Source organism: Podarcis erhardii (genome assembly GCF_964252035.2).
Source record: "Podarcis erhardii genome assembly, chromosome: 3".
Taxonomy (NCBI): domain Eukaryota; kingdom Metazoa; phylum Chordata; class Lepidosauria; order Squamata; family Lacertidae; genus Podarcis; species Podarcis erhardii.
The window spans coordinates 31739156-31756024 of NC_138507.1; the positions used below are offsets into that span (position 1 = coordinate 31739156).

General features: G+C 41.5%; 1 protein-coding gene across 2 annotated transcripts in view; it reads right to left on the reverse strand.

Annotated features, from left to right (window-relative positions):
• NBAS (NBAS subunit of NRZ tethering complex) overlaps nt 1-16869 on the reverse strand; it is a 175590-nt gene extending 158721 nt beyond the window's left edge. For both annotated transcript variants that reach the window (XM_081856655.1, XM_081856654.1), the window contains exons 1-9: nt 16543-16869; nt 11822-11876; nt 9913-9949; nt 9239-9316; nt 6822-6869; nt 5543-5586; nt 4849-4982; nt 3252-3385; nt 1870-1968 (exon numbers count right to left, since the gene is read on the reverse strand). In XM_081856655.1, the coding sequence (XP_081712781.1) occupies nt 1870-1968; nt 3252-3385; nt 4849-4982; nt 5543-5586; nt 6822-6869; nt 9239-9316; nt 9913-9949; nt 11822-11876; nt 16543-16689 (776 nt within the window). In that variant the 5' untranslated portion in view covers nt 16690-16869. The remainder of the gene's footprint in view (nt 1-1869; nt 1969-3251; nt 3386-4848; nt 4983-5542; nt 5587-6821; nt 6870-9238; nt 9317-9912; nt 9950-11821; nt 11877-16542) is intronic.

Genomic DNA, 16869 nt, shown 5'->3' on the forward strand with positions numbered 1-16869 from the left:
TAGGCAGCTCTGTTTGCACAATGGGGGGGAATTCCAAAATCCACAACCAAGCTGGGCTGAAAAATAAATCCGTGTCGAAACCAGACAGAAACACACTGGTGATATTCAAATCCGTAAATGTAGTTGCAAAAACTATGAAGACCAGACAGACACACAACCAAAGGGGGAGCGCAGGACGATTCTGGGCTCAGGGGGGGAAAGGTGTCATTTGGAGGCTGGGGGATTTCTGCCAGCAGCTCTTGTAGGTATTCAAAAGTCATTTTTATCCATTTTAGCAGCATGGATTATCTCGCTAGTAAGAAATGTTTTTAGTGAGAAGGACTAGCGTTTCTGCATCCTTTGGAGGCTCTTCTGTTATCTTTGCAACAACAGCCCTTCTATTTGTTTGAGAAGGCCCATAACTTAGTGGTAGGGCATCTGCTTTGCATTTAGAAAGTCCAGCTTCAATCTCTGACATCTCCAGGTACAGCCACACAGCAGACAGGCCAATAGCTTAACACAATATAGAGCAGCTTCCTGTATCCTGTATTCAATTATTGTACCCAGCAAGTCAGTTAACAGGAACTATAATGTAAGGGTAGAGGAAAGGGGATTGATACTGTGGAGTGGACTGTACTGCCAAGCTTAGCTATGTTCCCCTCACCTTGAAGGAACCAGGTAATCAAGGCCTTTGTTCTCCCCCAGACTATGTGAAAAGCTCAACCGCATAGCTCTCACAAGTCACTCTTCCAAACTTGGGTCTTCAGCTGTTCTTGGACTACACTTCCCATCATCCCTGACCACTAGTCCTGCTAGCTAGGGATGATAAGAACTGTAGTCCAACAACAGCTGGCAACCCAAGTCCTTTACCAATAATCTAGGAACTTTCACCATTTTGAAACAAAGCTAAGTTTTACTGCCTGTGCAGCGATTCTGAAGCACATGAATCTGACCTTCAGAGAGATTGTAAGTAAACCATATTTATACTTACCAAACATGTGGTCTTTTTCCTAGGGAAAACTTTGGGACTCACTTTAAAGGGCACATTTTAAAGGGCTAACAGCCTATATTTCCACATCTACATTGCTTAAATCTCTGCTAGGGTTGTCTCACCAAAGAGTACTTGCCCCCAACTTGGCACCAACCAAATAAGGCTAACATCTGCGAATGATAGGGTACAAAACAATGGATTTGAACATTAAGAGAAGAGATCCATACAGAAATGGAACAACTTGTCTTGTGGAGCACCAACCTCCTTGAAGGTTTTGAAGTAAGCCAAACAGATCTTTCTGAAATACCTTAGTTTTTAGACTCTGCCATTTCAGAGCAGCAATCTGACGTAAATGACTAAAAGTTCCAGCCTATGCCTGTTTACTCAGAAGGAACAATGTATTCAGTTATGCCTGCTCTCAGGTAAGTGTGGAATGGGATTGTGGCCTAGGCTGCATTTCTCCTTGATTTTAAAATAGCTGTAGGAATTGGAAGGCAAATCGAAAGGACCTGAAGGGATCAGCACACCTGATGGGATAAACAAATACCTTCCGCTGGTCTGCCCACACAGATCCAACAATTTCTGGAGGATCCGTTTTCTAGGCATTTCTAGGTCCCCCGGCACGCCTAGAACAAACTGCAAATATGCTAATCTTTCCACCACCCAAACAAAAAATGAAACAGAATTTCACCACTTTCTGCAAATGCCAGCAAACTCTTATCTTCCACCAGCAAACCATTTGCAACTTATAAGATGTGGGGTGGGGGAATTTATGACCTTTTCTAAAATGCAACCGAATCACATAAACTACATCACAACACTCTCTCTCTCTCTCTCTCTCTCTCTCTCACACACACACACACACACACACACTATATAAAATAGACTAACATACTTACCGGTGTGCAGGATGATAAATTACAGCAGTTATTCCATGGACATAATGGCTGCTGAAGCTGAAACTGTGGCTTTCTTGGAAGCTCTGATTCGTTCCAACACTGGACAAAAGTAAAGGCATTTATTTACTTATTTGTTGCATTTATATATTGCCCATCCACGGTTAAGTCCTCTGGGCAGTTTGCAAAATAGTTAAAAATGAAACAAATATAACTATTCAAAAAAAGTTAAAATAACAATATGCGGTGGAAATCATAATTTAAGAAGGGCTTCTTATAGACAGCATGGAGGCAGCAACAAGAAATCATTTCAAGACCAGCATTAAACCAGGAAGGGTAAAAGAAATTGGTGCAAGAATTTTAAGAGCAAAAGTGACTGTATGTACTTGTTGGAAAATAAATGGCCTGGGGCGGGGGATAGATGTTTACCTATTTTTTGGCAGGTGCAAATCAACAATGTGAGAATGAGGCACTGCATAATTGAGGAGCCAGTGCCAAAAGGCCCCTGTCCCTGGTAATCACTTGCCTCCCTTCATTAGGTGAATGAACCTAAATAAGGACCTCTGAGGGGGTCTCAAGGATCAAGCAGAGAGAGGACAATCCCTTTGGTCAACCTGGTCTCATTCCCAAGCCATTTAGGGCTTTAAATGTTGAAACCAGCAGTTTGAGTTGGGCCCATAAACAGACTGCAAGCCAGTGCAGATAACAAAGCGCAGGCATGATTTGATCACAATTGCAACGCCCCTGCTAAATGCCCTATTCTGGACCGGGGGGGACGGGGACGCGAGTGGCATTCTGGTCTAAACCACTGAGCCTCTTGGGTTTGCTGATCAGAAGGTTGGCGGTTTGAGTCCCTGCAACGGAATGAGCTCCTCTTGCTCTGTCACAGCTCCTGCCAATCTAGCAGTTCGAAAGCACACCAGTGCAAGTAGATAAATAGGTACTGCTGTGGCGGGAAGGTAAACAGCATTTCCATGTGCTCTGGCTTCCGTCACGACATCCCATTGCACCAGAAGCAGTTTAGTCATGCTGGCCACATGACCCGGAAAGCTGTCTGAAGACAAACACCGGCTCCCTCGGCCTGAAAGTGAAATGAGCGCTGCAACCGCACAGTCGCCTTTGACTGGACTTAACCGCCCAGGGGTCCTTTACCTATTCTGGACCAGCTGAAATTCCCAGACCATTCCCAAAGGCAGCCTCGCACATAATTAATTTTTTTTATATTCCACTTATGAATCACTTCCCAAAATGTATCCCAAAGTGATTTCAAAGCAGAAAATATAATGCACAGCAATAACGTATTCGATGCGTGGTTTGTTTCACTAAAGTAAGTTAATCCCAGTTAATACTGTTGGCTGGTGCAGAGGCATCAACCGAGCACTTACCTGACAAGGTAGCTCTTCAGTTCGCCACGGTAATTGATGACCAGCAGCTCGGCTGACCATTGGGCGCTTGCTTTGTATTCCAGAAAAATCAATCCAGCAATAGCATAGGTCAAGTCTCCTGGGAAGCTAGCGCCCTGTACCAAAAGAAAACATTTCTTAAAAACAAATTTCAAAAGAATTTTATTTGGCAAGGGAGTTAAAAAACAATTCCAGGAATGAGAAAATTGTTTCTACACTGAACCAAAAAAATAAAAACGAATGCCATTGTTGTTTGGTGGAAACACTGGGAATGAATAGGGTTCAAATTCCCTCCTGGGTGACCTGGCATCAGCTGCTATCTGTCACCTTAACTACCTCACAAGGTTGTTGTGAAGATAAAATAGTGAGGGGAGAAACCAGGTAGGCCACTGGCAGCTGCTTGGAGGCAAATTGGGTTATAAATATAGAGAACACAGCAGCTAGAATATTATATGCACAGAAATGGAAAGAGGAGCAGGTCCCAATGAAGGAAGAGTGGCTTTTGAAATGGCACAGAAATAGTAAAGCCGACAGAGAAATTAAGAGATCCGAATTACAAACTTTTCATAGAAGAATGGAGGCCTTTTGTGGAATATTTTTAAAAATACTACAGTCGAATGAAATTGCAGGATCTGAGATAAAAGCAGCAGAAGAAAAATGATAAAGTAACTGTAACAGAGAAACTTTTTTCTAGTATATAAAGATATAACGCAGTGGAAAAGGTTTGAGTAAAAATACTGCAGAAATGAGGGTGGGAAGTCAATTCATAAAACAATGTAACTATTTGATATGATGAATGTTTGAATGCTTGAAAAAATTCATAGAAAAATGTGTTACACAAAAAGTTTATAGAAAATAAAATAAATGTGCTAGCACTATTTGCGCTAGAACCAAGCTTAGGACTAGTGCGATGGGATTTTTGCCTCCTCTTCTCCCCCTATCTGTGCCCTGTGCTGTCCACAAATCTGCTCTGAAAGGTTATGGGGGAATGCCAAACAGGTTTAGGGGGTGCATATGCGGGCATGTTCTGTTGTGCAAGGAGAAAGGTCCAAGATCATGAGAGCTGGAGTCCAATAACATCTGAAAGACCACACATTTCCTAACCCATTTTAGAACATATCCCTTCTTAAAGCTTTCAAGAGGTTACAGTGCTGTAATCACCTGCCTATTAGAAAGCCTAAATAGTAGGTTTAGGATTAAATAAAAGAAAAGGGTGAAAGCTGCCACAACAAGCAATATTTTCGACAATACACGAAGCAGCAGACTAATTCAGATGTTAAACCGCATCCCCTTGGAACAGCTATTTTCAGAGGGCCACAACAAAAGCAATTCCACCCTAAAGCACCGACAGCTTTGCTGCCACAAATAAAAATTAATGTACTTCTGTTTGGCTACGTGAAAGGCTGAATGGAAATTCACCAATAAACATGCAAAGCGACCATTCAACAAAATGAGCCATAAAGCGCTCACAATGCAAGCTCTCTCCGCATAAGTACGTCACATTAAAACCGTAATAGCTAAAAAGCTTCCATTTGCATGCAAATTGGACTTGTAAAATCCGGAAAAGAAAAGTAAATACCGGTGAAATGACCAAGAGTTCACTGCCGACCAAATCAAACACTCGCACGGTCCCTGTGCTTTCGCCATAGGCGAGCAAAGTGCAGTCGTGACTCCATGCTACACGTCTCCATTGCGGGTTGGGATCCTTCGGGACTATGGGGGCAGAAAGAGACATGTTAATAAATGCAGAACAAAAGGTGTATATGGTCAGTGGTGCTACTTTTACTTGCAGTAGGCTGTGAAGGGGGCAGTCTCAGCTACAATATCAACTGATCCACACAAATAGGGCTGCCAACAATTTTAGGGTCTTCCGAAAGAAAGCTCAATAACTTTTGGGGTGTCCTGGCTTTTACTTTTTGAAATATGGCAACCCTACACACAAACAGCACAAAAAAGCTACCACATGGCAGCCATATCATCACTAACACAAACCCTATTAAAATATCCGTTCACCGAAAAAGGTATGGGCAGGCTTTGGGTAACCCTGAGGTTTGCAGAAGTAAATAAATAAGATTAAATCTAATGCAATTGTGTATATGAAAAACAGCCCAATGACAGCAGGCATGTTATGTGGTCACAATATGCTGGAATAAAAACTGAGGATTGGGGCAACTGTAGCTGGGGCTGGAGGGTAAGAGAATGGAATTTTGTTAAAGGTCTCACTTGTTAATTGCTACTTTTCGTAGTTTACTTGCGTATGAAAAGCTACATACCTTGACATTTCCCAATGACAGATCCAAACTCATCCTTCGCAGACCTGCAGGATTTGAATTTCATATATAAAACTTGATGCAATGTACATTTGTCAGGATTTACGGCTGTGTCGCTAATTCTCTTGTCTAAAGCAGAAATGGGGCTCCTGCGACCCTCAAAATGTCATTGGACTCGAACTCCCATGAGCCCTGAGAGTCAAGGATGATGGGAGATGTAGTCCAACATGTTCCCCATCCCTGGCTTTAAGAAAATGAACATGCACAAACAGATTCTGGTGCATTAATAGCAAACTGAATTGTGCCAAGTATATATGGATTCTGACCAAACTGCGGGAGGCAGTGGAAGACAGGAGTGCCTGGCGTGCTCTGGTCCATGGGGTCACGAAGAGTCGGACACGACTAAACGACTAAACAGCAACAACAACATATATGGATACTCCAGTTGCCATCGGTTCGAGGAAGTGTGCTCAACAGTCAGGGACAATAAGAGTGCTAGTCCAACAAAATTTAGAGGGCACTACATTGGCCACCTCTGCTGTAAACACAACACAAACTTCACAATGAATCTGACATACATAAGCTGTTTCTATAATAATAAGGTAACTTCCTTGCGATTTTAGCACCTTATTTCACGTGCAGGGGATATCTAATTCAATAACATGTATCAGATATTAAAGCTCTTTAGATTAAATATCAAAACTAAAGGACAGAAGTTTCAGACCAGATTTTTCCCCATTCTCTAACTTGGAATTTAACTAAATACTGGCTGTCTTCCAATGATCAGATGTAGCCGTTTTGTTGCTTCCTTGACACAAGCAGCAAAAGGAACCAGGAACTAACAGCAAGCTCTCTATTACTTCCATACTGGAAAACTATGCTTAAGGCTTCCAAACAAACCAGGATATGAAGGCACAAATTAAAGTTGGCTTCCAAGTCCTGGCATGTTTGGAAGCCATTATCCATAGTTCCCAGTTTGGACATTACTTGAAGCTATGATTCCATGTGTTTTCAGTGCTAAACACCCAGGGAAGAACAAGGATGCACAAAGTTTGTGTGTGTCACAAGATTTGTTTACGTGAAACCTCCAGACTAGCAATATGGCTACTGTGTTATATGACCTCGCACACTCCAACTGGCAAGACAAAATTACTAAAATAGGTATGCACATTCTGTTATACTTATACAGTGATCCTATTCATTTCCTGGGAGCAAAGCCAGACTGAACTCAATGGGGTCACTTCTGAATAGACATCCATATGATTCTACTTATTCATCTTACCTTATTTCTATGCACTGGTCTTGAACAGCTGCTAACAATTTTCCATTGCTGAAAGAGAAAAGCTTTGAATGAAAAAAATCCCACATAATAATTACTGCTTTCAAAAGATGTCAGGAATAATTTTATATCCTCCAAGTCTTAAACCTAAAGGGTAAGCTACTGTTCCTTTGGAACCTGAATTGGATCATATAAAGTATAAGAATTCCCTATTCCAAATGCCATCGCTCTCCAATAACCAGCATAGGTCAAAGATCAGACAGTGGTCTGGTTTGAATGTCACAAACCATGGCTTAGCACAAATGCACAAGCTCTGAGAAGGGAGTTCATGGCTGCTTCACGCCTCCCAACTGTTTTGCTGCTGCGCTGCGCTGAGCTAAACCATAGATTAATGTGGCTCCCTCAGAAGACCGTGAGGGCTCCCCACAAAATAACTCCACCATTTGCTACACCACTTTCAGTCACAGTGCATTAAGGTCCTATATAGCATAAATTAAATCCTTATTCCCTTTTTCCAACCAATTAACTCCTTGCAATTATCTTTTTCTGAAGTCATCCCTGTGCAGCAGGCAGGGGAACGGGGCATGAGAAAAGCTCTGAAGCAGAACACTCTCTGTGTCCCAGCATTTGTCTTCAAAATTACAATGATTACAACAAACCAAGTGGCTTTTGGAAATAGATTATCACACAAAATGAAAGGAAACCCGAGGCAAAACGGCCTCCTGGATATGTTTTGAGTTCTTTTCATTAAATGGTTTTTGACAAGTTTTCCGGAATATTCTTCCCTGTAGGCCTGCCCAATACCAACTGTCATTACTCCGTTTGAATCCCAAGCCTATGGGAAATAAAAGCCTCCAACATACACTCACACAGAGATTTAGTGATGGAAACCTTTAAACCAATTCATACTCCCATTTCAGTTGCCTCAGAGGACAAACCCCCACCAAAAGGCAATTCGTCGTAACTTGACTTGAATGACAGAACTTGCCTTCCGCTTCAGAGCAGTAAATTCCAATGAAATATTGTTTAGGAGGAAACTTGTTATTTCCCTGCCAAGATGCACACAGCTACTTTGAAACTATGAAATACATCTCCAGAATAAAGAACTGTGGGTGTTTATTAAAATAATGTATGCTGTGACATCTATGCAGACAAGCCTTCACAGAGTAATGTTAAGGAAAGAAGGGCCTTGAGGAAAATGTACTTCTGTACAGGATACACAATAGTAATAGATATATTATATGAGCAATAGTTTATAAATAAAACACAGAACAAAGGACTTCTGAACAAATTAGGCCATATCCACACCATACATTAAAAGCCCTTTTATGCCACTTTAATGGTCATGGCTTTCCACTAAGAATAATGGAAAGTGTCTGTTAAGGCTGCTAGGAACTGTAGTTCTGTGAGGGGTTTCCTGACAACTCCCAGCACCCTTCGCAAACTAGTAGAGATGTGAAGCAGAGTCAACACAGCAAGTCTTCTTCTTCTTTGGCGATCATTCGTGGCTGAGTAAGATTGTCTTCCATGAACACGGTCTTAATGGTGAGTCCGTAAGTGACATTGGAGACCCATTCTGGATCCACATGTCCTTCCACAATGGGGGCATAGATTTCCAGTTGATCACAGTGCAGGTTTGCCAAACGTGCCTTCCTCTTAGGACGTTTCTCACTTTCAAGCTGAGTTCAAGCATTTTCAAAGTCCATGATGCCTTTGGTAAAGGCTGTTCTCCAGTTGGAGCACTCGCAGGCCAGTGTTTCCCAGTTGTTGTTGTTGTTGCTTATACTACATATTTTTAGATTTGCCTTCAGAGAGTCTTTAAACCTCTTTTGTTGACCACCAGCATTACTCTTTCCATTTTTAAGTTTGGAATAGAGTAGTTGCTTTGGAAGACGATAATCAAGCATCCGAACAACATCCAGTCCAATGAAGTTGATGTTGAAGAATCATTGCTTCGACACTGGTGACCTTTGCTTCTTCCAATACACTGGCATTAGTTTGCCTGTCAGCAAGTCAATTACTCTAGCCACAACCCTATGCTGCCTCTCGCTAGCTTATACTGCTTTGGGTCCAATGTAAAATTATTCTAACATATTTAACAAGCTCAACTACACTAGCATAAGTCACAGTGAGAATAAGTGATTTTTCCCAGTATTAAGATATCTTAAGAATATTGAATGGTTTATATAATAGATGTGTTGCATTATATGATATGCTTACAAATGTCTGTGCAGACATTTAGTTTGCATGGCAACTGTAATGTCTATTCATTAAACACAATATTTATATTTTAAAAAGCCACCGTAAAATGGGAATTGCCTTCTGATAATATCACCTGAGTATAATCTCCCATCAGCAATTTCGAGTGACACCACACACACCCCCACACACACTTGCAAAGGAAAAGCAAAGCCACTTACCTTGCGAGGACTAAGTGCCAATTGATCTGTTTACTGACCAGGCGGACAAGTCCAACAGGGAGAGAAAATTTTGCAGGGCTGGAAATAGATACATGCTAATGTTGGAGTGTGCAAAGCTCAAACATACAAAAACACTGTCAGCATCGTATAACTTAACAGATCAGAACTATATTCCCAAAGAGTTGTTATATAAAACACCCTAAAAACTGGCAGCAATCCCGTATCCCTGGGATACATGCACAATATACATCCATGCCCTTCCTATTCAGCAAAAGTTATTTGCAAATATTAATGCTTCGGGAAAAGATGTTCACTACAGCAACCAAATACTTTATGCTCACCAAGTGGGCAGCACAATACTTTGCAGATGTCCTGCAGTAAGCTCACAACTTACCGTGCATCTAACTTGTGCACATTCAGCTTTATGAACTTGACAAAAAAAAATGTTTTAAGGGGGTGGAAAAGGAAAAAAAAGATGTCCAGAGGAAAAGACTTTGGAAATCCCACCCACCATTGCACCCGATGTGTTTTGACTATACACCATTTTAGCTTCAGGCCCTATCCTCAGAAAGTAAGCCACACGTAAATTGTGGTCTTACCCTGTGCATCCTTTCAAACTAACTTAACACAGGGTTTGGGTTAGCTTCTGTTTAATAAAGGACAAAGAAACTTACCTGTACCACAAATATCGGAGCAAAAATAAGGCAGGGCCTATAAAAGAAGAAAAAGCTTGAATTCAGAAGGCCCTGTTCAAATCTTTGAAAGAGAGAGAGACTGGCAAAAAAGGCTACTTTTCTATAGCTTTTTGTACATTTCTTATACATTCTTCGAGGTCAACTCAGACATATTGAATGGGACTCCTTATCTCACCATCCTTTATCTACTCCAGCCCAAGGAGGCGTTGCTTACCTTCTTCCTCTTACTCCCGAATCCCATCTCTTACTCTGCCAATCTTACCTTTCAACACTCATTTCCATTACGCATTCTGACGCTCAAGCAAATACAAAAGTGTTTTATCACCTTAAACAATAATATTCCTTGTTTTGATTCATTGCAGCACACGATGCTGATGTGCAACAGTTTATCCTTGGGCAGTTTAACACTGGACAGCTACAGTCTTAAGGCCTGGCTCCAACAAAGCAAACCCTGTGCAGATCTACGCTGAAGTAAGCCCCACTGAACACACGGGAGCTTGGTGCCAGGTGTATCGATGACTGTATAAGGAGCAACCTTAAAAGCCTCTTTCTCACTACTCCATTTGCAACACTGACAAGAGCTGGGTTCTCATGCTGGCAAATGCTAGAACTCCAGGCATTCTATCATAGATCCAGAGAAGTGAAAACAACAGGTGCCTCTTACTGCAATAGATACCAATAAGTAACTGAATCAATGCCCACTTATATTAATTGCAGCTGGAGTTGGGTACAGTAGGCAGGAGGAGAAGCTTTGACAAGAAAGATGACTTTACTTCTTCAGTACCAGAGGAGTCTATAATGTCACATAGCTCTGCTGCTGCAAAACACTACTTTCAGCTGCCTTGCGGACCCAGTGGGCTATCAATGCAAAATACAAGCATCAAAGGCAATTACATGATGAATCCAGCTATCAGTGATTAAACAGAATCAACTATCAGTTTTTGATAATGTACACTGGCCATGTTTGGATGTCACATCAAACCATAGTTTAGCACGAGAACACAACGTTCAGCAAGCCTCAGGGTAGTTGGAAGGTTTTCTTCCTGATTTCCATTAAACGGGCCATCCGAATGCTGAACTGCACGTAACTGTAATGGCAGTTTCTTTAAACAAGGCAGCAGCATCACCCATTACTTGAAGTCAACTATGGTTTGTCTAAAACAAGGTAAGATTAACCATGGTTTGCAAGGCTTCACCAACATGACAGGCTGGGGCTGATCTAAACCAGAAGCAAAAGCTGACCTCTCCCTTGTAGCTGTGCTAGATGAGTAGGAGGACAGAGCACATGGTTAACTGGAATATCCAAACAGGGATTAAGTGTTTGCAGAAAACCTTTTTTAAGAAATCTCAAAAGATCTGACTTTTGCCTATACAGCCGTACCTTGTGAGTCGAATGGAATCAGTTCCAGAAGTCCATTCGGCTTCCAAAATGTTTGGAATCCAAAGTGTGGCTTCTGATTGGCTACAGGAAGCCGCAGAAGCCCCAATGTTTTGGGTTCCAAACAACATTCGCAAACCGGAACACTCACTTCCGGGTTTGCGATGTTCGGGAGCCAAAACGTTGGAGTACCAAAGCGTTCGGGATCCAACTGTATGTGTATAACAACTGTATGTGTATAAATGAATGCCAATGAGACACAATCGTTGCAGAAAAGGCAAGCAGCGGGCAGTTGGGAGAGGGAAGAAAGAGAGAAAAGAAACGAAGGGCATTAAGAGGAAGAATACTTTCCCCAATAATTGTTATGCAATACATGTTGCCCAAAACAATAGGTATACGGCAATATCAGATAACAAACTTTATAAACAAATCCAATGAATTCACACCCCATTCATTTCCTCCACATAAGATTCACTAAACAATCCATCAGGGCAAGCCATGCATATTTACCTGTAATTGCTCTAGTGATGATAAATGAAGCGCCATGCTTCCGGTTGCCTCTTGGCTGAAATTACAAGAAAAGAATTAGTCTACAACAACTGAACCCTTTATTCACCAACCTACTAAGAAAATGAAGTTTATGAATCACCTGCTGGGCTGCGCAACTATTTAAAATTCTTTTTCGGCTCCAAGGGCACTTTGCTGGCAAGCCATTCAACATGCTTGTCACTCCCAAGTCACCTGAGATTGCTACCTTTGCAGATGGCCACCAGTCCAAAACAAGTGGAAGGATAGACGCAATTAGGTAATAATATAAATGTGCAGGTAACATAATGCACCCCTGCTTTAGCAGTTAGAACCTCTTCCTTGGGATACTGCCCCCACCCCCCAATTTTGAGCTACAGTCACTGGAATCTCAATACTCTCTTTAATGGCACAGGCCAGAGACGAAGTCCTCAGTATGAAGATAAATATAAATTAAAAAAGAATTATTTGGGCTGGCCCCTGTTTAGAAAGCAACCGCGGTGCTGGTGTACTAGATTACACTGACAAAACAGCTGCTGGAGTTTATTATAGTGACTAATATACAAATATACTTATATGACAACCTCGGCCCGACTGCACCAGCTGCCAGTTAGTTTTCAGGCCCAATTCAAAATGCTGGTTTTGACCTATCAGGACCGCAATACCTCAAGGTCCACCTCTCTCCATATGAACTGACCTGGACCCTGTGATCATCATCTGAGGCCCTTCTTTGTGTGTCTCCTCCATGAGAGGTCCAGAGGGTGGCAACACAAGAATGGCTCCCTGTTTGTGGAATGCCCCTCCCAAGGGGGCTCATTGGACGCTATCATTATATACCTTTAGGCGCCAGGCAGAAATTTTCCTCTATAACCAAGTCTTTGGCCTTTAACTATCAGTGGCCTTTTAGAAGTGAGTGGGATGTTTTTAATGTGTTTCTCTTTCCTCTTGATTTTAATGTATCTATGCGTGGTTTATTGTCTATTTGTTTGGTTATACAGTAATTCGTTTTGGGTTATCCCTGGCAGGATAAAGCAACTAACAAATTTAATAAAATAAAGAAAGAAAGATTATTAAAGATCCACTGGGCTATGCACTCCCTCCTACCTAAGGTCATTGCAAATAAACTCTGTTGCAATTATTGGTTTGTTTGTTTATGTGCCAAAGCCTAAGTTGTCCTATGGAAATAGTATTTTGAACAACGATAATAATATTTTTGAACAAGGAGGATACAACACATGTTGTTTATCACCCTATAGAATTGCTTCTATAGAATTGTTTTAGTAGACACATTTGGGGAATTACAAAATAGAATGAAACAAAGCAGTTCTTCCTCTTTTAAGGCTTAGACCTGATCAAAGAGCAGAGGGAACCGTTCAATGGATTTGCTCCCAGATAAACGGGAATAGGATTGAGACTTACAGTGCAATCCTATGCTACCTGGGAACAAGTCTCAATGAACACAGATGGGCCTACTTCTGAGTTAAAATGTAGAAGACTGCATTGTAAAGCTGTAGTCCTGAGTGCCATTAAATTCATTCAACTGCCTGGTTCATACAACACACCAAGCTGAACTTTGGCTTAGTGATACTCTGTGTGCCCCCAGAAAGAAGTGCTCCTACCCAATTGTTTTTGCTGCTACATTTGGCTTAGTGTTGTCCGAACAGGGGCTGATGCCTCTTGCCTCACCAACTTCAAATTGTAGCTTAGGTTTGTCCTCAACCACGAGCCCCAGTCTGGGTGGAATTTGGCTTAGCTCTGCATGGTGTGGCAGCAAAAAGGACCAGGGAGGAGCAAAGCAGGAGCATCGTAAACCTCACTATGTTCAAATTAGAGCAACTAGCTTTAACAGAATATAGGACTCCTCTAAAAACAAAGAAACGCACGTCATCTAGATACAAATCCTATACAGATATTCATTTAAATGTAAAACAGAATGCACAGAGGTGAGCCCCAGCAACTTTTAATATTCCATTTGCATAGGTGCATATCCAAAAGACTCTCTATGCACACATTTTGAATTAGCTGTTTATTGATCTGTTTGAGGTCTTTTACCAACCAGCTTGTTTTACATACTGCTTTGTCATTTCTATGGCTGTTTGATGCTATATATCCCTTATCTTTCCCGCCCCGACCTGTCCACAGTGATCCACAGTCTTGACTACTCCTCCAGGCTTGACTACTGTAATTCGCTCTACGCGGGGCTGCCCTTGAAGCTGTCCCAGAAACTGCAGCGGGTGCAGAACGCTGCAGCTAGGCTCCTCACGGGGTCTCTGCCATGGGAGCATATTCACCCAGTGCTTTTCCAGCTGCACTGGCTGCTGGTGGAGCACAGGGTCAGATTTAAGGTGCTGGTTTTGACCTTTAAAGCCCTTTACGGCCTAGGACCCTCGTACCTACGGGACCGCCTCTCCCAGTATGCCCCACGGAGAGCCTCAAGGTCCATAAATAGCAACACCCTGGTGGTCCCGGGCCTAAGGAAGTTAGATTGGCTTCAACCAGAGCCAGGGCCTTTTCAACTCTGGCTCCGGCCTGGTGGAACGCTCTGCCTCATGAGACCAGAGCCCTGCAGGATCTGATTTCTTTCCACTGGGCCTGTAAGACAGAGTTGTTCCACCTGGCCTTTGGCTTGGAGCCAATTTGATTCCCTCCCCCTCTTTCTTTTTTCTTTTTTCTTTTTCCTTTCTCCTGTGATGAGGCTGCATTTTAATATTTTAATGTTGTATTTTAATCTTGTTTTTAAGTTGTATTCATTCAACTTGTTTTTATTATTGCTTGTTAGCCGCCCTGAGCCCAGCCTTGGCTGGGGAGGGCAGGGTATAAATAAAAATTATTATTATATTTTATTTTATTTTATTTGTTGTTAGCCACCTTGGGCACCTTTGTGCAAAAGGGGGGGTATTAATTCAAATAATAAAGAAATCATATTAAAATAGTTTTGATAAAATTTGTTGTGTATCTTCCAAGTGGTTGTCTACGCTTCAGGTTCCAAACCTAGCTTGACTCTTACAGCACACTTCAACTGGAACCAGGAAAAGCAGAAATACACAATGCAGTGTGAGTATCTCCTTAAAAGACGAAAACATCAGAATGATGGCTAGTGTCCATATTCAAGAAAACATTCTATATTTCACATTCACATCCTCAGGATGCTTGCTGACCACACATCCTTTTGCAAGAGGCCAGGAACAAGCAAAGCCAACACAGATGTGAGACTCACACCAGTCTTGAAAATGGAGAGCACTTTCCAGTGGTAGGTAGCAACCACAAGACGTAATAATCCCAGCAGAGGCTGGGAATTCAAAATATATTTTGGTTATATAATTAATATAATTTAGTTTTGCTTGATAAGTGGAAATGCATAGAAATCGTTAAAAATAATGGCCAAGTACTTGTGGTTATATATTTATTATATTATTATATTATAATTTATTATTAAGCATTTCCTACCGTTTTCAGAAAGTAAAATTGAAATCCCTCAATTTTCCTAAAGCAGTTTATGCACTTCTTCATGAAAAGTAGACTTACCAAGTTAAATAATAATAATAATAATAATAATAATAATAATAATAATAATAATATTTTTTTATTTATACCCCGCCCTCCCCAGCCAAGGCCGGGCTCAGAGCGGCTTACAAACGATAATAAAAACAAGAAGAATGATTACAACTTAAAAACAAAAATAAAATACAGCATTAAAATAATGAAACATTAAAATATTAAAATGTAGCCCATCTGACTGGGTTGCCCCTGCTACTCTGTGCGGCTTACAAAGCATATAAAAACAACATCCAATGCTAATAGCAACCATATATTAAAAAGTCACCATTAACTTAAAAACAAACCACTTATATCAAATAAAGCAATATTCCACAATCCATTAGCATCTAATAGCAAAGCCATTGGTTTCAAATACATGGCTCATATCGGGTTATGCATTTAGCATTGTGAGTCCACTTCTGTAGAACTTCCTCCCTGCTGACTTCAGATAGGTCCTGGTTATATGTATATTTTATAAAATCTATGCTCCAGTTGATTGCAAAAAAATAACAATAACAACAAAACAAAAACAAACCACCAGTACTTTAAGCAAGCGTGTTAAGTAAGCTTTTCTGTTGTTGTGTTTCATTTTATCTTTAGTGTATCTTTTGTAACCTTCTTGTACACCCTTTACAGATGATAGTATTAACTGGCCAGAAACACATGTTTAATCATAGCTGTCAACTTTTCCCTTTTCTTCCGAGGAATCCTATTCGGAATAAGGGAATTTCCCTTTTTTTTAAAAAAGGGAAACGTTGACAGCTATGTGTCTAATACCCATAGCTGAAGAAACCTGCAAAAATTAAGCTTCAACACAGAATAATAACTCCTTTTGATGTGTTCCTGAGTAACTCTTTGCAAAGCAATACAATACAATTCAAAACAAAACAAAGACGAATAGGAAATGTTTACCCTCTGAAAATAAATGGTAAAAAGCTAATTTAATAATAATAATAATAATAATAATAATAATAATAGGTCGATAATAAGAATTAATAAGAAAAGGCCATGCCCCAAAGGACACGTCTGCTCAGGAGTAAGAGCCCCACTAGTTTGATAGGCAGCTTGTCGCCCGTCCCGCTTCCCTTCTCCTCCTACGTGGCTGGGCAGCCGGGCAGGTACCTGCCTGCCTGCCTGCCTGCCTGCCTGGGGGAGACAGGGAGACCCACCTGCACCTCCGTCTCCGGCGGCCACTCGGTGTTGACCAGCAAGTCGTAGAGGATGTTCTCCTCTTCGCTTTCTTCTGCTTCTATTGCCGCCTCCGAGCTGCCTCTGCCAGTCTCCGCTTCGCCTCTTCGCACAGCAGCCATGATCATCGGCAACCCCAGCTGCAGCTGCTACGGCGGCTCGCAGGGGACAAAACTCTCTCGATAGAGGCGTTCGTTCTTTAACTCTTTACGATCCCTCCGCGAAGCGCTTCTAGGTAACGCGAGCCAGCTGTGTGTGTTGTGGCGGAGGCTGCAGACGTCCTGTGCTACCTGACATATGAATAAATC